This window comes from Dreissena polymorpha, chromosome 9 (assembly GCF_020536995.1).
Source record: "Dreissena polymorpha isolate Duluth1 chromosome 9, UMN_Dpol_1.0, whole genome shotgun sequence".
In the NCBI taxonomy this organism is placed as follows: Eukaryota; Metazoa; Mollusca; class Bivalvia; order Myida; family Dreissenidae; genus Dreissena; species Dreissena polymorpha.
This window is the reverse complement of record NC_068363.1, coordinates 8,183,003-8,209,836: the sequence shown is the minus strand read 5'-3', so window position 1 is coordinate 8,209,836 and position 26,834 is coordinate 8,183,003. Positions and strand designations below refer to the sequence as shown.

General features: G+C 37.8%; 1 protein-coding gene across 1 annotated transcript in view; it reads left to right on the top strand.

Moving 5' to 3' along the window:
• Nucleotides 1-26,834, top strand: part of LOC127843616 (uncharacterized) — a 122,312-nt gene that overhangs the window by 41,118 nt on the left and 54,360 nt on the right. Inside the window, exons 9-14 of the mRNA XM_052373304.1 lie at nt 12,241-12,466; nt 13,326-13,538; nt 14,173-14,367; nt 21,368-21,549; nt 22,957-23,176; nt 25,240-25,362. Coding sequence (XP_052229264.1) covers nt 12,241-12,466; nt 13,326-13,538; nt 14,173-14,367; nt 21,368-21,549; nt 22,957-23,176; nt 25,240-25,362 — 1,159 coding nt within the window. The remainder of the gene's footprint in view (nt 1-12,240; nt 12,467-13,325; nt 13,539-14,172; nt 14,368-21,367; nt 21,550-22,956; nt 23,177-25,239; nt 25,363-26,834) is intronic.

Sequence of the window (26,834 nt, the reverse complement as noted above, 5' to 3'; positions counted from 1 at the left end):
AAACATTCAGCATGTTGTCCGCTCTCTCATTCAAGTTGTTTTCATCCGATCTTCACCAAACTTAGTCAGAAGTTGTATCTACATGTAGATGATGTCTAGGCCAAGTTCAAACATGGGCCTTGCCGGGTCAAAAACTAGGTCACGGGGTCACTTAGTGCGTTTTAAACATTCAGCATGTTGTCTGCTCTCTAATTCAAGTAGTTTTCATCCGATCTATACCAAACTTGGTCAGAAGTTGTATCTAGATGATGTCTAGGCTAAGCTCGAACATGGGCCTTGCTGGGTCAACATGAGCCTTGCCTGGTCAAAAACTAGGTCACGGGGTCACTTAGTGCGTTTTAAACATTCAGCATGTTGTCCGCTCTCTAATTCAAGTAGTTTTCATCCGATCTTCACCAAACTTGGTCAGATGTTGTATCTAGATGATGTATAGGTCAACGTCAAATATGGGTCATGCCAGGTTAAAAACTAGGTCACCGGGTCATTTAGTGTGTTTTAAACATTGAGCACGATGTCCGCTCTCTTAATTCAAGTAGTTTTCATCCGATCTTCACCAAACCTGGCCAGAAGTTGTATCTAGATGATGTGTTGGTCAAATTGGAACATGGGCCATGCCGGATCAAAAACTAGGTCACGGGGTCACTTAGTGCATTTTGAACATTGAGCATGGTGTCCGCTGTTTTTTGTGAAGACAACATGCAAAATATTCTTTGTCAATGCGGCATGTGGGGGTATTCATCACGTCTGTGTCAAAGCTCTAGTTAAGCTACATGTACATTTATCATAGCAAAAGTTCCCATTATTCCAGTTATTAGCATATGCACAGGCCGGTCCTATGTGTTTAACAAATCATTTTCTTGATTTTTCTTTTCCAATTGTGGTACCCAGCATGTACTGTTGATCCTGTAGTTATTTATTTCTTAAAGGGACCTTTTCACAGATTGTACTGAAGTTTGTCATTAAATGCTTTATATTGATAAATGTAAACATTGGATCTAAAAAGCTGCAGTAAAAACAAGAATACAATTAAAGAAAGAAAAAAAGTAACGCTCAACTATATAGGCTCGAACCACTGACCCCTGGAGTCCTGGAGTAAAAGTCTATAGCTAAGACGGCTCGGCCATCCGTACTCATACACTGAATGATGTATTTTATACTTTATACAAGCAATCCTTGTAGTATTACAAAATATAACTACAACAACAGAACTCTAAATTATTCAATCGTTTCGCGTAAAGCTTTATCATTTTCAGGTTTTTAAATCGTCAAAAATTGCATATAATTGATATATTAGAGCATGGTAAATGTTCACTGTGACTGTTTCCTCACAAATATCATAACTACAAAGAAAATTTTCGAATCTGAATTTTTTTTAAACATTTTTTCAATTTAACAAAACCTAAAAAGGCCCCTTTAAAACATCGTTGCGTCATCTGTGCATGTAACCTTTTTTAGACTGAATAATAAATATGATAAAAAACTTTAAAGCTTCCAATTATACTCCTTTTTAAGTGTGTATAAAGGTCTTTATATATTTGTCTGGAGGCCTGGGGACCGTTTCAGTAAACATCGTAGTACACATTTACGATACGATACATTTTTCGAAGATACATAATTGCATAAGTCCATATTATATGATTATTAATCTACGTTAGCGTTATCGATCGCCAAAATTGCCATTGGCGATTACAATTCCTAGCTGGCGATTGAAAAAAAGGTTTTCATGAAATTGGCGATTGAAAAATAATAGACCCTATGTTTTGAAATGCACAATCTAACTGCCTGTTTTCAGGCAGTATAAATTGCCAGAAACATCGATAAGATAACGCAGATAACACCCTTACCGGAAAGGCCCCAGGGGATAATGACGACCACCTAGGTCAATAATCCACATGGCTTATGTCTTAATTTGTCACGCTTAATACTGCAACCAGACTTTTTCGAACATTTGGGTTACTCTGCGATTTACGTGATAACTGAATCACTGAAGCGTGCCGTGTTTAGACATATAGATGTAACGATTCAACGTTATCGAATCGACCAGTAGGGAATTGTCATTTAATAAGATGGGTGGAGTTATGGCATTATTGACATAGCGGCTATAAACTTATTTCCCAAGAAACAGCGATTTTAATTGGCTAAAAAAGTAGATAAAAGTAACTTCCTTTTACCGTTGCTATGCAACTTGAAAAACCGATTTAGAAAATGAGTTGCAGATTCCGGGATAAATGGAGGCTTGGAACGAAAAAGGAAAGTCGAAGCAACAGAAATTAACACAATTCTTTAGAAAAGAAATCGGACAGAATAATGTAATCTCATGAATTGACCATATGTTAGGTTCGCGATCAGAGGTTGTCTCAAATAGTGCAGATGCGAATGTAGAATAGGAAACGTTTTATCTACCCAATGTATATAAACAGTTTAAAACAGTTTCAAAGTTCTACAGTTGACTATATTTTTGAATTTATTTTTTCAATTTTTATGAACTGACAAGTTAAGGATAGTTTCAACATGAACAAATGTTGAACATATTCCTAGTTTATACAATGTTGGTTCTTAAAAGAGATTTGTGTGGGTTTAATTAATCTTTGCTTTGAGTCTCCCTCTTTTAAATGTAAGAGGGGATCAAGCCCCCCTTTTCCTGAAAGTTAGGGGGGCCAGAACCCCTATCTACGTTTTTCTAGATGCAACCTTACATATCCCCAATTAGCGACATCGGATGCTAGCCCAAGTAAGTTATGAAATAATACCTGTCAAGTCTCATGGTTTCGCCGTGACTCTCATGGTTTCGCTGTGAGTCTCATGTTTTTTTGGCATGCAATGATGGTCTCACGCTGACTTAGTAATTTCTCACGCATTTCTTCAGAATAAAAAAAGAAAAAAAAAGTAATGTTTGGATTTCATAAAATGTTGTATAATTATTACTGAGACAGGCGGGCTATTTTAGTGGTTTCTAACCTAAATACCACATATACCGAAAACTGTTTAACGGTGTTAATGTATCATTTTCACGACGCCACCAGTGTCTGTGTATGCAAAAAAATCGGTTGCAAAATGTCAGCAAGTGGCTAACCAGGAAAGAAAAAAACTTGAAGCAAAGTAAGGGCTAATTTCAGAAAAAAAGTCTTAATTTTGCTCAGGAAATAGCCCCAAAACGCACCCCCCTACATTTGGCTACTAATTTTTTTTTCCTTAGCGCCAACCTAGATAAATGTTCAATACTTAATTAATTACATTGGCATCTCAAGCGCCGTATATACTTGACGAGCATGGCGAGCAAGTTCGTCTACTTATTAAGATTACAAAATTCTCTTGTAAGCTAAAATTGTAGTAATATTGTTTATGAAACGGCCCCAAGGAAAAGATTTTTATGCCCCCCGGATCGAATGATCGGGGGTATATTATTTTTGGCCTGTCTGTCTGTCTGTCATTCCTTCAATCCGTCATTCTCTCACCAAAACTTTAACCTTACATTAAAGTTTTGCAATAACTTTTGAAATATTGAACATAGCAACTTGATATTTGGCATGCATGTGTATCTCATGGAGCTGCATGAGTGGTGAAAGGTCAAGGTCATCCTTTAAGGCCAAAGGTAAAAAAAAACACGGCGCATTAGGGGGCATTGTGTTTCTGACAAACACATCTCTTGTTCAAATTATAACCTTAGCTAGTGAAATAGTGAAGTTAGTTATCATACTACTAATTATAGAACTTATGTTGTTTTCACCATTTTGGCAATGGTGCTGGGGCCCTTTGGAAGGGGAAAATTTGCAGTGTTTCAACTTAAATTGGGGAATATGTGTTGTTTTGAAAAATTGAAAATAAGCGTTTTGAATATTTTATTTAATAAGGCTCAACCCATAAAGCTGCATAAAGAAATTACTTGATATTCCATTTTTAACTCGTCTGTCACGAAGTAACATGGTGAGCTTATGTGACCGTGTAATGTCCGGCGTCTGTATGTGCGTGCGTGCGTGAACAATTTGTTTGTGTTGACAGTAGAGGTCACATTTTTCATCCATTCTTTATCACGCCGGGTATGCGAATACTTCGTTGACGGATGGCACTTCACTAACAGAGAACAACAAACGCCACGCGAGGTAAGTTCCTCTGTTTTATTTAAAGTTATATCCTAAAGATTAGTTTTTAAGACAAGACACATGGTCGAGTTGATAAATGGTGTATCCTATTGTATTGGGAATACACAATTTCACGGAAGAATGGTACAGTTTTGCCCCAAAAATAGAAAATTCGATCGGAAAACAGCATAAACTGGATGAACAGTAAGCATTTTAACAAAATAAAACTACTTAGAATTATTGCAAGAAATTGTTTGCTATTCCAGCATGTAGAGTAATCAATGTGCTTCAAATACTGAAATTTTGATAGTATTCAATGAAATATAAACAAAGATAGTGCATGTTGTAATGGGTGGTATACATAAAGTTGCAGGCACTTTGTTTACCGATAAAGGGCACTTCAGATTACGGAGACTTTTAACAAAGCGGGCACTCTAATAACTGAGTTTTATCTTCTACCTTAAATGCATTTATTTATATTATGGCTATTCATACGAAACATTTTTAAAATATATTTTTCAAAAATCACATTACTATTAATTTATACTATGTTTATTATTAAATAAATGTGTGCATAATGAACTTGTTTTTTATTGGTAACTTGAGATTCAGAGAAATGAAAATACAACGGATAATGCGGATCAACACAATCGTGTTTAATTTTTACTTATAGTAGGGCTCTAGATAACGGTGGTGAAGGGGTCTTTATGAGGCAAATACACATTTGTTCTTCATAAAATCCTATGTCGGTTGTGCTTATTTGAATCGCATCATCAAGACGATACTTATGCGTAGCAACAAAATTAAAAAGAGAATGGTAAAACTTCCTTAATTTTGAGCCCTGCTTATAGGGAGCACTTCCCTTTACTCAACGCTAACGTTTGCTCGAAGTGCGATTCACCTGACCCTAAATCACTGTATTGGTTGAGTTTAAAGAAACACGGGTAAAATTAAATCGTAAAAACAACTGATTCTGGAAAAAAGGAATGCGTACATAAAATGTGTAAATGTCGTATTATGGAGTCAGTACTTAGTATACCCCCACAAACGAAGTTTAGGGTGCTATATAGGATAGAACTTGTCTGTCTGTCGGTCGGTCGGTCCGTAGTAAGTGTCCGCTCTCTCGGTTTTCATCCGATCTTCACCAAACTTGGTCAGAAGTGGTATCTAGATGATGTCTATATCAAGTTTGAATATTGGTCATGACGGGTCAAAAACTAGGTCACGGGGTCACTTAGTGCGTTTTAAACATTCAGCATGGTGTCCGCTCTCTAATTCAAGTAGTGTTAATCCAATATTTGCCAAATTTGGTCAGAAGTTGTATTAAGTTGATGTCTATGCCAAGTTTGAACATGGGCCATGCCGGGCCAAAAAACTAGGTCACGGGGTCACTTGGTGCGTTTTTTAACATTCAGCATGGTGTCCGCTCTCTAATTCAAGTAGTATTCATCAGATATTCACCAAACTTGGTCAGAAGTTGTATCTTGATGATGTATAGGCAAAGTTCAAACATGGGCCAAGCGGGGTCAAAACTAAGTCATGTGTCTTCAAATGACGCTTCAAGTAGGCTTTCCTAGCATAACTGGCCTCACAAATTCCACACGAGAACCGTTCGCTTGTACACAATTCTTCTTCTAAACTAATGTCCAACAACGAACCGTCGGCGGCATTCATAAGCTCCGATTCACTCAACCTGTAATAAATAATTGTGTCACTTATATGCAACTTCATATGCAGCATGTGTTGTGTTTATATTAAAAACAAAGACGGATATGCATAACTTTTTACACCACTGTCGTGTGATTAAATCGACCCCGCCCGTTCTTTTATTGCTATTTTAGTTTATTTTCGTTTTGAGCCAAAAAGTTCCAATAGAATTTCGGACCTGCATCGCTGCTTATATTAATCTCTGAGAGGCAGTTTAAGCACAGTGATTATTCATGACATGCTATCTAATATATAAGAAAATAGCCTTAGTACCTTCATTTGGACATAAAGATAAATGCTTTAGATCAACCGTTTAGAACGTAATTTAAAATATATGGTCATATAGATTTTACTCATTAGACATATCCAATTTGTTTAACATTTATCTTTCACATTTATACCAAATCATAATCATATTTCAAAGGGATAAGAACATGCTTCGGTAATTCGTTTTTTATTTGCGTACTAAGTACATACATTGTTATGTATTGCCTGCTTACTTTAACAGTATTCCACAGCGAATTCTGCATTTTTGATTCACAAAAAAACGAGTGTGTTATATCTGGAAAAAAGTGTCTAGATGTCAGGAAACGAAGTGCCATTGTTTTTTAGATGATCGGTAAACGAAGTGCAGATGAAAAATGTGCATGCGACTCTTAAAACATTAGAATTTTCTCAAATACATTAGTTAACTAAAATGTAACATGTTGTAACATTACTGGATATATTGATCTTTTATTTCGAATAGTAAGCACGTTCTTGATTTATTTCCAAGTATGTTTATTTTCTTAAAATATGTACTGATCATTCAATTCATGCTGATTATCGATGGAATTTTATCTTTTTTTTAATAATTCACCGTTTTTCGGCGAATTTCTTTCTTCGCAATACGAAGTGCTATACCATTAATCACCCAAACAATGTTCTGTGTCTAAAAACCAAATAAACAGAACATAAATACAAAAAAGCTGAAGAACTCACCTCTCGCGCGTGGCTTTTGTTGTTCTCTGTTAATGAAGTGCCATCCGTCAACGAAGTATTCGCATACCCGGCGTGTTTATGAAATTTGGTCAGAATGTTTATCTTGAAGAAATCTGGGTTGGGATTGTATATGGGTCATCTGGGGTAAAAAACTAGGTCACTAGGTCAAATAATAGAAAAACCTTTAACAGCATAATTAATTGTTTTTCACTAAGTGTATAATAATAATTTATATATCAGATTAAAGAGAATAAAATGTTCTTTATTATGGTTTTTATTTCATGAAAATCCATAAAGGATAAGTGCTTAATTATTGAACAATGCGGATTATCGGTATTGATTTTTTTCCTGACAAATGCCGTCCCAGACATTAAACTCTTTCAGCTGTAGACTGTGCATCAATACATCGCCGTGTCATTGACCTGAAAAATTGATACGCAGTCGGCATTAACACCGGTCAGAACCGGTCATCGAGACAAAGGAATATTACTGGTGTGAAAACAAAACAATGGTGTAATCGTACATTGTAGCGGCTTAAATAAACAATTACATCTGATTAAAGATTAAAGATTGCTGCCGATTTAAATCAATTTGAGTAAATGTTGTTAGTGAATTATCAACTTAGTCACACAATGAACGTAAGTTAAGAAGTTGATAATTGATTTTAATTTCGAGAAGTTCGTAATGTTGTAATGATTAAAGGCTAAATCAGACAATACCAAACTTAGTCGGACCGACGGACATATCTGACAGATTATGACAAGGTCCGATCGATTTTGCAATTCTGTCGGACCAAAATGTCCGACTCTAAAAAATATAGTAAATATCTTTAATAATCATTGTCTGATGCTCCGTTGGATTCCAATATTTGCCATTAAAACATGTAGAACTAAATACGTTAGTACCAATGTCGTTTTTATGTTTTCGTTTATGTACTAGCTCCACGCTCATATGTGCATGTCAATTTGCAAAATGCGAGAGCCGGGACCATTCAGCATGGCGCTCACATATGTTAGAGGTAAAATCTCTTCAACGTAAACAGCATTACGAAGCGAAAATAACGTTGCCGTATAATTGTTTTCAGGTGATTTCGTTTTCAAAATATTGTTGTCTTGTTTCCAAAAGATTATTTCACAACTAATTTTATTGTCTTTATATTTTGTATTGTGAGATTTACCTGATATGCTGAGGTTTCTAACCAAAGTATGACCTGGTACTGATACTATTATATTGAGAATATTGGCAAAACAAATTTGTCGAGACTCAAGTGATTGATCATCTATTAATTGAAGGTACCTCAGATGAGCAGGAGACTGCTGAACCTGATAATGTTGTAGACTTTGACACAGAAACTCAACAAATCAATTATCAATACTGTACAGATGACAAGAGTGATTACTGTTCAGATTTTCAGGAGGAAGGAGACAATGAGAAGAAGATAATAAATTATTTGAATTCCAATCTCTATTCCGATATCTGATAATATCAAGTAATATATAGTAACATACTTGTTATATGATATTACTAGATAGTACATACTTGATTTATGTCATTATGATATAAATAAATACTATGTGTAACCGTCATTTCATTTTGTGTTTTCTCTCTTTTTGTTTGGTCTGACAAACACTCGTCCGGTCTGACAGAATTTGTCAATCTGTCAGACTGAATGTCTGACATCAATCTGGAAGTTTGGTATTGTCTGCTAAATGTGTTACAATCGTGAATGATGATAGATGAACTGGTATAAAACCCTTGACATTTTCGGGTATAAAGTGTCAGAAATTGTGACTGTTATTATGGCGACCATATAATAAGGCAATAAGCGTTCTTTGGACTCTGACGAATCTAATGACCCGATCTCAAAAAAATCAAATCTGATAATAGATCATTCAAAGATGTTTGGCTTTCGGAATTCAAGTGGTTAGATTATAATGCAAAATTAAAAACGATGTATTGCAAAATATGCATACAGTTTCAAACATCAAATTCATTCACATCTGGGTGTAGTATTTTTGAAAAAGACAACATTTCAAAACACGAAAAATCAAAAGGTAATAAAAAAGAATGACAATCAATATTAAAATGCATATACATTAATATATGAATAATATATTAAAAATAACAAAAATATTTTGTTATGTTCATAATAATATTGACACTTTTCAAAATGAGCTTTTTGATTTAAAATTAAGCATATTTGATTTTGTTTATTTCAGATCACAAAGAGGCCTCACAAGCTTCTAGTCGTAAAACATGACAAATGCGCAGGCTGCAGCAATATCCAAAAGTGAAGCAGCTGTAGTGTCGGATATGACTAATGTGTACTTTGCTGCACATCATACTCTCGCATCATTGCTGGTTCCCGACCTTCGAGTTGGCAGCCACACGTCATGTGAACACAGCTCCAGTGTGTCAGAATTTCAAAACTGTATGGCAGACGTTCTGAGGAGTGATCTTCTCCAGAAGATACAGACATCATGCAAGTACAGTATCACGATCGATGAGAGCACAGACATTTCAGTGAAGCAAAATTAAGTAACCTATGTTAGACTTTTGGAAACTGATGAGTTTGGAATGGCTTTGCCACATACTTACTTTTTGACGATGCTGCGAAGCAACGTCTAAGTTATCATATCATGAAAAAATTCTTCACAATGGCAACCTATGTAACCGAGCCAGTCCGATTGAGATAGCTCGATTTTTCTAATCGGCATACCTTGCTGATTATCATTGATAAAGGTTTAGGAAGCTCAGATATAAATAGGACAGCATATTCTGGGAAAAGATTTAATAATAGTTTGAAAACGTTAATTTTAAATCAGTTATATTAAATCCATTATATGTTTATAGATCAATGAAACAACTATGCATTTTTTGTATTGTATTTGACATTTGTCGTGATTCAGTAAATAAATTGCGAATTAAAACGTGTATAATTAACTCTCAACGCGATCATGAGTGTAAAGAAAACGAATTATTTCGAACCTGCCATTTGTAAACGTTGTAGCGACTATGGTATATAAACAGCATAATAGCCGTATCATATCTGTGATACTCGCTCTTCTGCGTGCTTTCTCATTTTGCATATTTAATAAACTTTTCAAACATAAATTACAGAGCCACATCAGTGCACATACTATGTTTGACAATTCATTGGTTTGTTGGATATTGTTTGCTGTTTTAAACACATATTAGGTCATATCGCGGAGATTTAGTTAACCTTACCATGTGTTCATGGGCGAACTCACGTATTCAAGTGCTCTTACGACTATGTGCTCATACCCACTTTCGATCGGGAATCATCATGAAATTATTGCCATACTTAACGAACAAACATGCCTAAGCTTATTGAATAAGAGAAAAAGAACAATAATCAAAAGAGAAAAAGTATATGTTCATGCACATGAGATTGTGAAATCAAGTCCGTACACATAGCATCATTAACTTAGGAAAGGAAACAACGAAATATAAAATTTTGGTATGATATACATGTGAAATTAAAGAGCATGGTGTAATTAAAGAGCATGTCAAGTTTTGAATTTATATGCTGAATCGTAATGTTATAACCCACAAACATTTTACTGTAACAGACAGTTTTTTAAGATAAGTGGTACAGAAAATACACGTTGAATACCTTTTTAAAGATATTTCTTGTAATATTTGATCGAGAATATAACCTGCCTCCCAGTTTCGCTGAAAGGATCAAGTTCCCCACGGGTACTACTTCCCCGTACCCCCAATTTTTTTTCGTACCCTACATTTTTCGTACCCATTTTTCTCGTGCCCATTTTTTCTTCGTACCCAAATTTTTGCTTGTAACCAAATTTTTTTTTCGCACCCAATTTTTTTCCTACCCAATTTTTTTTCGTAACCAAATCCTTTAACGTACTTAATTTTTTTTTGGCATAATTTTTGTACCCAAAATTTTCTTACCCATTTTTTAACTACCCAAAATTTTCGTACCCACATACACAATTGTGGTGATGTAGATAAACTAAAATAGATGCTTTTATATCAATCCTCTTCAAAAGCATCGTCACACCAGTACTTTCAGTACTTTGATTGGGTGTGGCAGAACTTCAATTAGCAAATGCAGAGAGCATACATGAGAATGTAGTTAATTTGCTTGGTAGAAAAGAATTGACATTCAAAATTTATGTGGGGTGAGCATTGACGGGGCTTCTGTAATGGTTGGGCGAAATTCTGGGGTAGTCACCCGTCTGAAGGGTGCAGTACCAGGTGTGTTGGCAACACACTGCATAGCACATCAGTTGGCATTGAGTTGTGCCAGGGCAGCCGATACCATTCCATATTTGGTGAAATACCAAGAGATTCTGAATTCTGTTTATAAATTCTTTCAAATTCTCAAAAAAAAACATGTCCACTTTTTCGCAAATTTAGATGGTACTAAATGGGGGAACAAAGAATTTCAAAGAAATATTTCACACTATGTACTTTTTGGTTTGTTGTAAACTGTTTATTTTTGTTATGCAAACATGATGATTATAGTAATAAACATATTAAAGCTTCTTTTGTGGGTTCTTCTTTAACACCCATTAGCCTAGACTTACAACAGGTGGTTCCGAATGCTTTGCTAAAACTTTGGCTACAGTTTCTAAAATTTGGCTTCACAAAATTACATTTGGCTAAAATGTTGGCTACAGATATTTTTGAGCCAGGGGAGCCCTGTTTGGATTGTATTTGGGTCATCTGGGGTCAGGTCAACAACCAGGTCACTAGGTCAATTAATAGAAAAACCTTGTGTAGACTATAGAGGTCACAATTTTCATCCGACAATAATGAAATATGGTCAGAATGTTTGTCTTGTTAAAATCTGGGTTGGGATTGAATTTGGGTCATCTAGGGTCAAAAACTAGGTCAAATTAAAAAAATCTTTTGTAGACAATAGAGGTCACAGTTTACATCAAATCTTTATGAAATTTGGCCAGAATATTAATCTTGATGAAATCTGGGTTGGGATTGTATTAGGGTCATCTGGGGTCAAAAATTAGGTCACTAGGTCAAATCATAGTAAAACTTTGTAAAGACAATAGAGGTCATAGTTTTCATATGATCTTAATGATATATGATCAGAATGTTTATCTTGATAATATCTGATTTTGGATCGTATATGGGTCATCTGGGGTCAAAAATTAGGTCACTGGGCCAATTCTAGTATAACCTTTTTTAGATGAAAGAGGTCACAGTTTTCATCACGTCTTAATGAAATTTTGTCAGAATGTATTAATTACTGAAATTTGGCTTGGAATTGTATATGGGTCTCATAGAATTTAAGTTCATGAAGCAAGGTTAGTCAGGTGAGCGATTCAGGGCCATCATGGCCCTCTTGTTTTAGGAGGGATGGAAACCTTCGATAGAGTAAAATATATACTTTTTGACAGTGCCAATGAGGCCGAATTCTTGCCCCAAAACAGACTTAAAACAATAATAATACTTGACATGTTAACAGGAAAGAGCTGACCGACATAGAGAAGAAGATCATATTCCCCAAGACAGTTATAGCAGTGGTAGGTGACACGGGGGCGGGGAAGTCCAGTCTGATGAACGCTCTACTAGACCATCGCAGTGTGCTACCCACGTCTGGTATGAGGGCCTGTACAGCTGTGGTGGTGGAGGTCGTACAGAACACCACCAGCAGCTGTTTTGAGGCCGATATCGAGTTTCTACAGAAACAGGTAGTCACAGTTTTCAGAGCTCTGAGCTTGTTTTGGTTTGAAGCTGTTTTACAAAAGAATGATATAGGTTGATTTTATGCCCCCGAAGGAGGGCATATAGTGATCAGACTGTCCGTCTGTCTGTCTGTCTTTCCGTCACACTTTGCATTTAGGTTTCGCATTTAGGTTTGGAAAAATGCTCATAACTTCTATGTCACTTCAGATAGCAACTTGATGTTTGGCATGCATGGGTATCTCATGGAGCTGCACATTTTGAGTGATGAAAGGTCAAGGTCATCCTTCAAGTTCAAAGGTCAAATATATGGCTCCAAAGCGGCGCAGAAGGGGGCCTTTACGTTTCTGACTAACACATCTCTTGATTGATTCCCTTTTTAACTGTCTGTCATTTAACTGGAAATCAGATAGATTGAAAGTATTACCGTAATGGAAAAAAGTGCTCAATTATCGAGGCTTATTGTTCAAAAGTTCCAGCAAAATTGGTATCACTTGCTGTGAAATCTTTAATTGTACAATAACATATTGATTTATAGGAAATTCAGATGTCATAGCTTATTTTGCAAGTTAAGTGTTTAATTAATAATGTACTGACTTAATTTGGGATGGAGCCCTGTCATTGGGGTCAGTTGTAAATGACATGTTCTGGAAAAACTGGGCTTAATGCATGTGCGTTGAGTGCCCTCCCAGAAGCCCTGTTCACAGGCTAATCAGGGTAGTTATGAAAATTCTGAGAAGTTTGAAATATTGGTCCTTTATTAGCCTGTGCTTATTGCACAGGGTGATCTGGGAACCGTTTAATGCACATGCATTCGGCCTAGTTTTTCCATAACAAGGTTTGTATAACCATTGTGTCCCTTCCCAGGAGTGGTTTAATGAGCTGGAGGTGCTTCTAAAGGACCTGACAGCCCTGGACGGGACCATCAAGAAGGGAGTACCTGACCCCGCCTCTGATGCCTACTCCTCGTACTGTAAGGTGCGGGCTGTCTACGGCCGGGTAGAACCCCTCCCAGTCCTCACCAGAATCACCACGGTGACACACTGGCTGGGCAAAGTGAGAGTTCTCAAGTCACATAATGTAAGTCCATGTTTTCTGTCTGTTCAATTATTGTACTGACTTGTATATAAATGTTCATCTCAATGGCCGTTACACTCTGAGTCCAGATAAAAGGATGAAACAGATGATCTTTAGTAGAGCTTCCACCTCTCTGTACAGCTGCTGGTGCAGGCTTTAAAATTCTGCTTAGGCGCTGGCTGTCACTGCATCCTTGCAGGATTTGTTAAGCAGTTTTAGTCGGCTCCTCCAAAGGGGCAATTTGTTGAAGGCACATGGTGGATTTTCTTGTGCGTGTGATGATCTTGCCTTGTTAGCGGTCATAAGATGATGACCTGTTGTAATCTAGACAGACGATGGTAGACCTAAGTTACTTTTGGAGTTATGGACCTTTGTTTAGTTTTATACATATGTATTGCCCAGATTATAATTCTAACTCTTATTTGTGTCAAAGGTTAGTCATTTAAGGTGATCCACCATATCTTGTTATGTATTTGGCTACAGGCAACCTTGTGACTCAGTTAAAAAAAGTGTACATTTCTTGACCTGGATGATCAACATCATCCATGAATACGGTGCATGTGTAATTCAGGAGTTTATGTTTATCACTGATAAATTATCAGTTGCAAAATGTACATGCAACTTATGCAATTTTCAGGCAGAGAACTTTCGTCGTCAAGTGGAGACGTACATAGAGACGCAAGAACCGGGGTCAGGGGGTCAGTACTGGCCAATAGTGAAGCACGTGAGACTGAGACTCCCACACTGTGATGTCTGCAGCAGTGGTGCTGCTCTTGTGGATCTACCGGGTGTCAGGGACTCGAACGCTGCCAGGGACCGCATTGCTAAAGAGGTACCTTGGTTTATTTTTATCTCACCTGAGCACAAGGTGCTCATTGTGAGCTTTTGTGATCGCCTTTTGTCCGTCGTCCATTGTCCGTTGTGTGTTGTCTGTTGTGCAATGTCAACATTTGCGTTGTTCACTCTCTAGAGGCCACATTTATTGTCCAATCAATATGAAATTTGGTCAGAAGATTGGTTTCAATGATATCTTGGATGAGTTCGAAAATGGTTAGGCTTGCTTGAAAAACATTGCTGCCAAGGGGCGGGTCATTTTTCCTTATACGGCTATATATGGCTATAGTAAAATCTTGTTAACACTCTAGAGGCCACATTTATTGTCTGATCTTCATGAAACTTGGTCAGAAGATTCATCCCAATAATGTCTTGGACGAGTTCGAAAATGATGCCAGTTAGTGGAAAAACATGGCCGCCAGGGGGCGGGGCATTTTTCCTTATATGGCCATAGTAAAACCTTGTTAACACTCTAGAGGCCTCATTTTTTTTCATGTTCATGAAACTTGCTCAGAAGATTAGTCCTACTGATATCTTTGATGAGTTAAAAAATGGTAACCTTTGCTTGAAAAACATGGCTGCCAAGAGGCGGGGCATTTTTCCTTAAATGGCTATAGTTAAATTTTGTTAACACTCTAGAGGCCACATTTATTGTCCAATCTTAATGAAACTTGGTCAGAAGAATCATCCCAATAATATCTTGGATGAGTTCGAAAATGATGCCTGTTGGTTGAAAAACATGGCCGCCAGGGGGTGGGGCTATTTTCCTTATATGGCTGTAGTAAAACCTTGTTAACACTCTAGAGGTCACATTTATTTTCCTATCATCATGAAACTTGGTCAGAAGATTTGTCCTCATGATATCTTGGATGAGTTCGAAAATGGTTTTGGTTGCTTTAAAAACATGGCCACCAGGGGCGGGGCATTTTTCCTTATATGGCTATACCTTGTTAACACTCTAGAGGCCACATTTATTGTCCAATCTTCATGAAATTTGCTCAGAAGATTGGTCTCAATGATATCTTGGATGAGTTCAAAAATAATAATGTTTGCTTGAATAAAATCGCATCCAAGGGGCGGGGCATTTTTCCTTATATGGCTATAGTAAAATCTTGTTTACACTTCAAGAGGCCACATTTACTGTCCAATCTTCATGAAACTATGGTCAGAAGATTCATCACAAATATCTTGGATGAGTTCAAAAATGATGCTGGTTGGTTGAAAAACATGGCTGCCAGGGGGCGGGGCATTTTTCCTTATATGGCTATAGTAAAACCTTGTTAACACTCTAGAGGCCACATTTATTTTCCGATCTTCGTGAAACTTGGTCAGAAGATTTGTCCCAATAATATCTTGTTATCTCAGGTGAGCGACTTTTAGCCTTTCAGGACCTCTTGTTAACGTAAATTTATTTAAAGGAATTGAAGTACAGACATTTTTTTCACAGGAATTGTTTTGCACATTTTTCAATTCCATAAAAAAAAAAAAAATTTGAAATCTATTGGGTAAAGGCTGAAATAATATGTATGGTTGTTGTGGTTTTAACACATAAAATTCAACCATTATAACAGTATAACACTAGCTTAAAGTACTCATGTTATAATGTCTTTGTAAGTTGAACCTTAGTAAATATAATATTGAAAACACTTAAATCCTTAATTTTGAAGCATTTTAAGCAAAACAACAACAACACTTATTTCTCAAGTATAGACAAAAGGCAGCAATTTTTTCCCAATCCAAATGGACCCGGCTCCATTTCCAAAATGGTGAAAAAAACCCACTGCAACTTGAAGTGACAAGCATGAAGATACAGAATGTCATGTGCAAGAACCATGTCCCTTGATCAAAGGTCACTTTTAAATCTCAATACTTTGATCAGCAATTAATGGATTTTGAGATGTGTTGGCATTATAAACAGGTACTTTTTATTGAGTGAAGCGTAAAAGACCCTTGCCAATATGTCAATTACTACAGTAGACTCTCTGTAAACCGGACAGTCTGGGGACTGGCCTGATCGTCTGGTTTTCAGAGAGTTCCGGTTTACCAAAAGTATGCATATTGCCGAAATATACATTGTATGCATTGTGTACAAAATAATATAAGAATAAAACAAACCATATACATTTACATGTTCCATGTGATAACTGTACTCACGTAAGGTTTATGTTTAAAGCATTCTTCCAAAAATGTGTTTTTATTTGATTAATAGCAAAAAACATTCCATACCGACTTGTTTTGATTAATCCCAAAGTGAGTGTGATGCTTTATACATGTACATACGTGACATTTGTCATATAGGCGAGTGAGTCGTGTTCGAGTTTGCTAAAAATACTTGACTTGACTAGTTGGGGTAGGCAGCAGGCGGCTAGAGCGTCTTAAACCCCTGATTTCCACGCTCCTCTGTTCTGTGGGTCAGTGTCACCCATGCCACAGGTGTGCAGGTCATCCTTAATACAGTCAGACCACGATTTTCTTGGTCTCCCTCTACCTCTAGCACCAGGAATGGCCATCTTCGAGATTGAATTGATGCAAGAGGTGGCACGCTCGACATGCCCATACCACCTCAGGCGCCTGGCTCTCAGTGATGCAGTGACTTCTGGTATCCCTAGTTTGTCATACAGCATGTCAGTGTGGACTCCGTCGTCAGGTTTGATGCCGCAAATCCAGCAGGCCATTGCTCTGTCGTTTCTACGAAGTCGTTGTAGATCAGAAGCGGATGGTGCCCACGCTTCACTACCATGTAACATGGCAGAACGGACACAAGCATTGAACACGTTGCCACGGATTTTAAGAGAGACATGCTTCGACGTCAGTATTGGTAGGAGCTTCTTAAACTTTCCCCAGGCAATGCAGCATCGGGTGATGATGGCAAGTTCGCAGCCTCCCCCAGCACAAAGCGTGTCACCCAGATGGCAGAAGCTGGCCTCAACATCAAGCTGTAAGCCATCAATGGCCACCTGGGTAACAGGTCTTCCATCAATTGGGCGTGCCTGGTCCATACATCTCGGGCAAACGTAGTCCGGGTTGCTAGTGATTCTTCCCTTGATGCCACTGCACTTTTTGTGCACCCACAGTTTGCACTGGGTACACTCAATCGAGTTCACTCCCACTCCACTCCTACATACCGCACAGGGATATGCTCCCGCATCGCGCAGAAGATTCAGTCCAGGGCCGGTGATCAAGAGCTTTGTCTTCTTCATATTGACCCTCAGCCCCTTGCTTTCCATTCCATCCTTCCAACCTTTCAATCTGGAAGAGACACTCCTCCAGTGAGTCCGCGATCACAGCAAGATCATCAGCGTAGAGGAGCTCCCATTGAACCCCGGCGCGGAATTCCCATCGACAGAGCCTCAAGCACTAGGATGAAAAGCAGGGGACTAAGAACAGAACCCTGATGCACCCCTACTTCGACTCCAAATTCCTCGCTATATTGTCCGTTGACACGCACACGGCACCTGGCGCCTGTGTACATACCCTGTATGACACGAACTGCCCATTCCTCAACCCCTAGACTCCTCAGAGCCCACCAGAGGACCTTTCTTGGAACTCTATCAAATGCTTTTCAAAGGTCAACAAAGGCAATATACAGTGGCTTGTTTGCTGCATTGTATTTTTCCTGTAGCTGGCGTATGATGAAGATTGCATCAGTTGTACCTCTACCAGGAACAAAACCAAACTGCATACTATCGATATCGACCATCTCGCGTATGTGGGTGATAGCTCTGAATTAATTAAACCTCAAAGACAATTTTGACAAATAACGATTCGAGAAGACTTATAGATTTGAGACTATTAATGCTGAAGATGCGATTGAAATTAAGAAAAGGCAATGAATGAATTTGCAGACAGATGGCTAGATATTTATGCCCCCCTTCGAAGAAGAGGGGGTATATTGCTTTGCTCATGTCGGTCTGTCGGTCGGTCTGTCGGTCGGTACGTCCACCAGGTGGTTGTCAGACGATAACTCAAGAACGCTTAGGCCTAGGATCATGAAACTTCATAGGTACATTGATCATGACTCGCAGATGACCCCTATTGATTTTGAGGTCACTAGGTCAAAGGTCAAGGTCACGGTGACCCGAAATAGTAAAATGGCTTTTGAATGATAACTCAAGAACGCATACGCCTAGGATCATGAAACTTCATGGGTAGATTGATCATGACTTGCAGATGACCCCTAAAGATTTTGAGGTCACTAGGTCAAAGGTCAAGGTCACGGTGACCCAAAATAGTAAAATGGTTTCCGGATGATAACTCAAGAATGCATACGCCTAGGATCATGAAACGTCATGGGTAGATTGATCATAACTCGCAGATGACCCTTATTGATTTTGAGGTCACTAGGTCAAAGGTCAAGGTCACGGTGACCCGAAATAGTAAAATGGTTTTCGGATGATAACTCGAGAACGCATACGCCTAGGATCATGAAACATCATAGGTAGATTGATCATGACTTGCAGATGACCCCTATTGATTTTGAGGTCACAAGGTCAAAGGTCACGGTCACGGTGACCCGAAATAGTAAAATGATTTTCGGATGATAACTCAAGAACGCTTTTGCCTAGGATCATGACACTTCATAGGTACATTGATCGTGACTCGCAGACGACCCCTATTGATTTTCAGGTCACTAAGTCAAAGGTCAAGGTCACAGTGACAAAAATCGTATTCACACAATGGCTGCCACTACAACGGACAGCCCATATGGGGGGCATGCATGTTTTACAAACAGCCCTTGTTAACGGTCATATTTCTCACAGTTTTATCTGACAAACGAACTAACAACCATTTAAGGGTTAAAAACATGGCTATAAGATCTTTTAAACTTCCTGAGAAGATCACAAGAAAGTGATCGTCACAACGGCATGCATTAAGTTTGTAATTAATTTGTTTACAAGGTTTTACATTCATTTCAAATTTTAGGGGTCCCTAGGACTCAAGTAAATAATTTTCAGGGGTCCTGTCAATAAAAATGGGGGTCCCAACATAACTTAGTGATATATTAGTTGTATAGCACTCCTGTCATTCACACGTGCATGGTCCTTTATTCATGGCAAGTATGGAAAATCTGAAAAAAAACATCTGTAAATGGGTTTGATGTTACCTTTGCAGACATGCATGTTTCACAGTACATCAAATCATATCTGAATGAAAGTCATAGATACTTATTTAGCCATTCCGGCAAAAGTGTTTGAGCCTTTTTAGTGGCAGGGGGCATTGTTTCAGTCCCACAGGAACCTTGCACTTGTTTGGCTGATTCTGCATCTTTAGAACTCGTTTGAAAGAATGCTCGTTGGTCACCTTGTTTTGACATTTTTGCAGACAAAAAAGGGAATATTTAAATGCATGCCACTTGAGTTACAAGCAGCAAATGTAGGCTAAATATGCTGGCTGTGTCAAAGTCAATTAGTTAAAAGTATAGTAATTGATTATTTACGTAAACAATAGCCGAGATTTAACACACACCTATAAAATTAAAGATTGTATTTATTTTTATAGTTTAAGTGCTTGCCAGATAATAAGCTATCGTAACCTCAGTAAGTGACATAAATAGCTCACATTTACGCAATGTAATCTCAATTCGGGACTTTGCACCTAGCAACAGCAGGTGCGCGATAACACGATTGGTCCATAAATCAACAAGCGAGACAACTCGTACATCCTTCTAGAAAATTACGTATTGCAGTTGTTTTCAGAGTTTCTTGTTGACATTACGAGAACCAATACGTCAAAATGATTGTGCGTCCCATGGGACGCAAATTAACAAATATGACGGGTCCTGACTGGCTTTTTATGCGTATTTGACACAGAATATCGCGTCCCGTAAAACCCTGGTTTATCATAAGCTTAATAAAACGATCGAGTCAATCACTTTTTGGTGTTACAGCACGTCTATTATAGACATTCACAGTTTGTTTTACATTTTTTAATTGGACTTCTTAAGCACGGTAACGACTTGACCCCTTTATGGTATGTTTAATCCGATTATCGATTTTTGCGCAAGCAAAATGTGTGACACCGCATGCGCTGTGCTGACTAGGTATTGTAATTTTCACGCCTCCGGCATCTTGAGAATTTGGACCATCCGGTGTACTCAATGTATTTTACGTTGAAAATGGCCAAATTCACAGAGATATCTGTTCGGTGTCCGGTTTTCAGAGAGTTCGGTTTATTCAACATTTTTTAACAAAGAAATAGAAGGAGAAAATACGGGACTGGCCCGACCGTTCGGAATCGGGAAAGTTCTGGTATTCAGAGAGTCCGGTATTCGCAGAGTCTACTGTATTAAGGGTCAAATGTCAAAACAAAACATACATATAGAACTGAGAATAACAAGGCTTTTCAAATCAGTAATTTGGATGAAATTACAAACCAATTGATTGGCACATACAAAATCAAAGTCCCTAGGTTGAAGGTCAAAGTTACAGTTTAAGGTCAAAAGTAAAATAAAGTGGAATTGATTCAGACTTTGTTGGGTCTTTACAGGAAAAAAATCTTCTGACCATATTTCTGTGAAAATTATCAAACTTTTGAGTCTGTACCTAGAAATGCACTGTATATTGTCCATCATGCCCTATGATGTCGTTTGGCTGTTGAGGGTACAATCATTCTCTACGCTATTCCTTTAATGTCTTCACTAGTACTAAGGAAAGAGCTCAGCTGTAGTTTCAGTCTGGTGGAGTTTTCAATTTCATCAGGCCAGAAATATGAACCTCATTATTGGAAATATCTTCTTGCCAGATTAATCTGTGCAGTCTGCACAGGCTAATCAGGGAGGACACTTTTGGTCTAAACTGTAATTTTGCTTAGTAAAGACTTCCTTTAAACGAAAAATACTGTAAATGCTCAGTGTTGTCCCTTAATAGCCTGTGCAGAATTCACAGTCTAATCTAGAACAATAATTTTCGCACATGCATTAAGCCCCGTTTTCCCAGAACAAGTTTTATATGAGGTCTTATATGAACACAAGTAACCAAGAATGTTTTTAATACTCTCAGTACCTGAAGAATTGCACTGCAGTGTGGGTGGTATCTAGCATTCATCGTGCCATTGATGATAAGACGGCCAAGGATCTGCTGGGGGAGAACTTCCGTCGTCAACTGCTGATGGACGGGCAGTATGGCAGCATAGCCTTCATATGTACCAAGACTGATGTACTCATGCCATCTGAGATCATCAGGTGGGTGTAATGTGCGTTATTGAAATGGTTGTTGTTAACAATCCATCAGTCGTTGTTAGTTTTCATGATGACATATTTCTTTCTTGGTGCAAAAAGGTACCATGTGACATTGAAATTAGAAGGCACATGGTACTTTTTTCACCAATGGGGGGAAATATTAATTTATTATCTTCCATGTTTGGTTTAAAAAGTGTGGCCACAAAGAAAATCGATTATCAATAATTGATCATGGGATTTTTAGTTTTGCATGCTATTTAATAAAGAGTTTATTTTTTTGTGGGGATATTTCAACTGTTTGTCTTTTATTGAATTTCAGTTTTTAAATTTCAGTACACTTCAACACCGTTATTTCAAGTCGTCGGGACCGTTAAAAAAACTTCGGATTAACGATAATTCGAAATAAACATTTGACAAACGACTTCTTTGATTCTGTAATAATAAAACGTTGTGGAATTCGCATGGTTCCGTTGCACGCTACTATTAATAATTGTTTTACTTAAAAACGTAAACTAGTCAGATGGCAATAGATTTCTACTTGTAACAAACAAAGGAATAAAACGATTCTTGTTCCTCTTTTTATGTTTTCTCTGAGTACAGAACATATTAAATATAATGAATATGCACTTATTATCAGAACATATAATATATAACAAATAGCACAAATTATCAGACCATATTAAATATAACGAATAGCACAAATTGTCATACATGTAAATACGGATAAATACATTTTCGGAAATGTATTAACATTTTTTGAAAATAAGACGCGATGTCTCTCTGAACACTAGACTTAGCAGCACTAAACTGGACGCGTGTAACATATTTCTCCAATGTGTCAAGGACATTGAGGCACTCACTTTCGCCCGTGTTTGCTCGCAGAAGGTAGAGTTTATATAAGATGAATTTCATCGGACCACATTTACTCAGACCTAATGTAACACGTTAATTTGTTACTAAAGAATGCAAAACTACATAAATAGTAATTATCGGCTTTTGACGACATTATAAAATTAACGTCTACGCGCAGACGACAAAGGAGTAATTATCAGCTTTTGACGCGCCACGCCCAGACGACAAAGGTGTGAAATTTTGCTTACCGTTTTGCAGCTTTGACTTCGGATTAAAGATTGATGATTTGGTGCGAATTATATTGTCGGGACCGACAGAATCACTTCGAATTAACGATTTTTTCGGTTTAACGAAGTTCGGATTAACAATGAAATTTTACATTAAACAAAGAAGAACCAAATTCGGGACCGGAAAAATACTTCGAAATAACGGTGACTTCGGATTATCGGTGTTCGAAATAACGGTGTTGAAGTGTATGTAAGGAAAAACATACACATTTTTAAAGCCCAATTGATACAAGATTATTTGTTGTGATTTATGGATTAAATATCTTGTAAGATCGCTGAAACTTGACAAAGAAACAAGAGAGTTGGAAACAGAAATCAAAGCACTGGAAACAGAGAAAGCAGACCTTGACCTATCTGTTGCTAATGGAAACCTAGAGGCTAAGAGGTTGCAAGGCACCATTGAAGAGCTGGAAACGGAGATGACAGAGCTACGAAATAATCTTGCCGAAATCAGATCTCTCCTTGACCCAGTCGGCCCAGATAGCCAACAGGTGAGGAAGAAGTGGTGCTTATTTTTATGCCCCCCTTCGAAGAAGAGGGGGTATATTGCTTTGCTCATGTCGGTCTGTCGGTCGGTCCGTCCACAAGGTGGTTGTCATACGATAACTCAAGAACGCTTGGGCCTAGGATCATGAAACTTCATAGGTACATTGATCATGACTCTCAGATGACCCCTTTAGATTTTGAGGTCACTAGGTCAAAGGTCAAGGTCACGGTGACTCAAAATATTAAAATGGTTTTTGAATGATAACTCAAGAATGCATACGCGGCCAACAGGGCACACTCTGAACAATATTACTGAAGCAACTGGTCTGTAATCCTAAATCTATAATTATCAGTCCAATGAAACATCATCCTTTTAGTAAAATACAGTGGATCAGTAAAAATATTATCAGAATATGAGATTTTTTGTATATTTTGTATATTAAATATTGTGTTAATGTTTATTTTTGTTGATTAATATAAATATAAGCAGGACAGGGGAGGTAATACACTATTATATCTTTGTTATATACAGGGGAAACAAATGCATTAAGTTTAAATTTATTGTTAATGCATTTGCCTCCCTTGTAATATATTTAAATTTTACCAAATGTAAGGCTTACTGCATTTTTGTAATGCATACTACTACTACTACTACTACTACTGCTGCTGCTGCTGCTGCTGCTACTGCAGCTGCTGCTGCTGCTGCTGCTGCTACTACTACTACTACTACTACTACTACTACTACTACTACTACTACTACTACTACTACTACTACTACTACTACTACTACTACTACTACTACTACTACTACTACTACTACTACTACTACTACTACTACTCTACTACTACTACTACTACTACTACTACTACTACTACTACTACTACTACTACTACTACTACTACTACTTCTACTACTGCTACTACTACTACTACTACTACTACTGCTACTACTACTACTACTACTACTACTACTACTACTACTACTACTACTACTACTACTACACTACTACACTACTACTACTACTACACTACTACTACACTACTACACTACACTACTACCACCACTACTACTACCACGACCACCACTACGACTACCACCACCACCACTACTACTACCACCACCACCACCACCACGACACACCACCACCACTACACTACTACTACTACTACACGACTACTACTACTACACTACTACTACTACTACACTACTACTACGACTACTACTACTACCACCACCACCACCACCACCACCACCACCACCACACCACCACCACCACCACCACACCACCACCACCACCACCACACGTACTACACTACTACTTCTACTACACTACACTACTACTACACTACTACTACACTACTACTACTACTACTACTACCACTACTACTACTACCACTACTACTACTACCACCACCACCACCACCACCACCACCACCACCACCACCACCACTGTTCACAGTGACAAAAACGTATTCACACAATGGCTGCTACTACAACTTATAGCCCATATAGGGGGGCATGCATGTTTTACAAACAGCCCTTGTTCAACCTTATACTTCACCCTATGAGAAAGTTGCCTAAGTATATTGGTTTGCGATGGGTTGTGGTCAATTGGTCTGTTAGTATATGATATTTTAAATATTAATACTCACTTTGACCTTGACACAATTATTAGAGGCTGAGTTGAGGTTCCATGCATTTTTGGTGAAAAAATTAGGTAAATGGCACACAAAAATCAAAGTAAGACAATTCATGATTGGAAAATACAGTGTTTTTTAAAGATCATGTTTTGAAATGATTCCTTTTTTTTACCAATATCATACAAGATAAAACAGGTTTTTTGTAATAGCATTTTAGTCTTGTCTGTTGACACACCTTGTAAATATATATACCAACACTATTTAATATAAATGATGTGTCAACCAATTCATACACTGCATCTAACACATGATAATGCTTGAATACAGTGTGACTCAACACTCTTCGTCCCTTTTTTGTCCATAATTGTTAAAAAGCGACATTCTATTTTTAACTTTAGATGAATTCAGGTGGTGTTGTTTGTTGTAGACCGAGGAGGTAGAAGCTCTGAAGGAGTATGAGGAAGAGGTTCACTCCAAGACCACAGAGATAAATGAGGCAGAGGGGAGGATAGCGGGGTTGAAGTCTCAACGACAGGAGGCCATGCAGAAGGTAGGCCCACAATTGAGCAGGGTGAAGGAAAACTACCATTTGTTTCAGAAAAATTGTTCACGGTGTTCATCTGTATTTTGTTATACCCCCATTACCATTGGTAATGGGGGCTATATAGGAGTCACTTTGTCGGTCGGTCTGTCGGTCTGCCCCAAAATTTCATCCGATCTTCACCAAACTTGGTCACAAGTTGTATCTTGATGATGTATAGGTCAAGTTTGAATATGGGTCATGCCGGGTCAAAAACTAGGTCACCGGGTCACTTAGTGTGTTTTAAACAGAAAGTTTGTCCAGACCATAACTTTGTCATTTATTGTTAGATTTTAAAATAACTTGGTACAATTGTTCACCATCATGGGCCGGTGTGTCGCGTGAAAAAAGTACGTCAATATCTCCAAGGTCAAGGTCACACTTAGAGTTCAAGGGTCAAATGCTTGTCCGGGCCATAACTTTATCATTTATTGTGAGATTTTAAAATCTTTTGGCAAATTTGTTCACCATCATGGGACGGTGTGTCACGCGAAAGAATTACGTCAATATCTCAAAGGTCAAGGTAACACTTTGAGTTCAAAGATTAAAAATGGCCATAAATGAGCTTGTCTGGGCAATAACGATGTCATTGTGAGATTTTAAAATCATTTGGCACATTTGTTCACCATTATTTGACGGTGTGTCGCGCGAAAGAATTTTGTTGATATCTCCAAGGTCAAGGTCACACTTTGAGTTCAAAGGTAAAAAATGGCCAAAATGAGCTTGTCCGGGCCATAACTATGTTGTTCATTGTGAGACTTTAATATCATTTGGCACATTTGTTCACCATTATTGGACGGTGTGTCGCGCGAAAGAATTATGTCAATATCTCCAACGTCAAGATCACACTGTGGGTTCAAAGGTAAAAAATGGCCATAAATGATCTTGTCCGGGCCATAACTATGTCATTCATTGTGAGATTTTAAAATCATTTGGTATATTTGTGCACCATCATTGGACGGTGTGTCACGCGAAAGAATTACGTCAATATCTCCAAGATCAAGGTCACACTTTGAGTTCAAAGGTTAAAAATGGCCATAAATGAGCTTGTCCGGGCCATAACTATCAGAGCTCCAGATAAGGGTTGTATTTTCGTCATTACGAATTATTATATTTGACTTATCAAATTGCGCGTTGAAATATGCCCTTTTTGAATGTACTGCACCATGCCTATTTGTTATCCTGGGAAAAACACTACTCCAACTGCAATATGTGAGTTGTTTCTTACTAAAGATGATGGGCATGATGTAATGAGGTGTATTGAACAAGTGAAAAGTTGATCAAACACTGTTCAGAAAAGTTATTTTTGTAAATAGAATTTGAGGTTAAATGGGATTATCAGAAATGATGCAATAAAAACACAACATGGCAATATACAATATATAATGAGCATTGAACTTGTTCATTACACGCATTCGTGGCCCATATTGGGGCTACAGTGT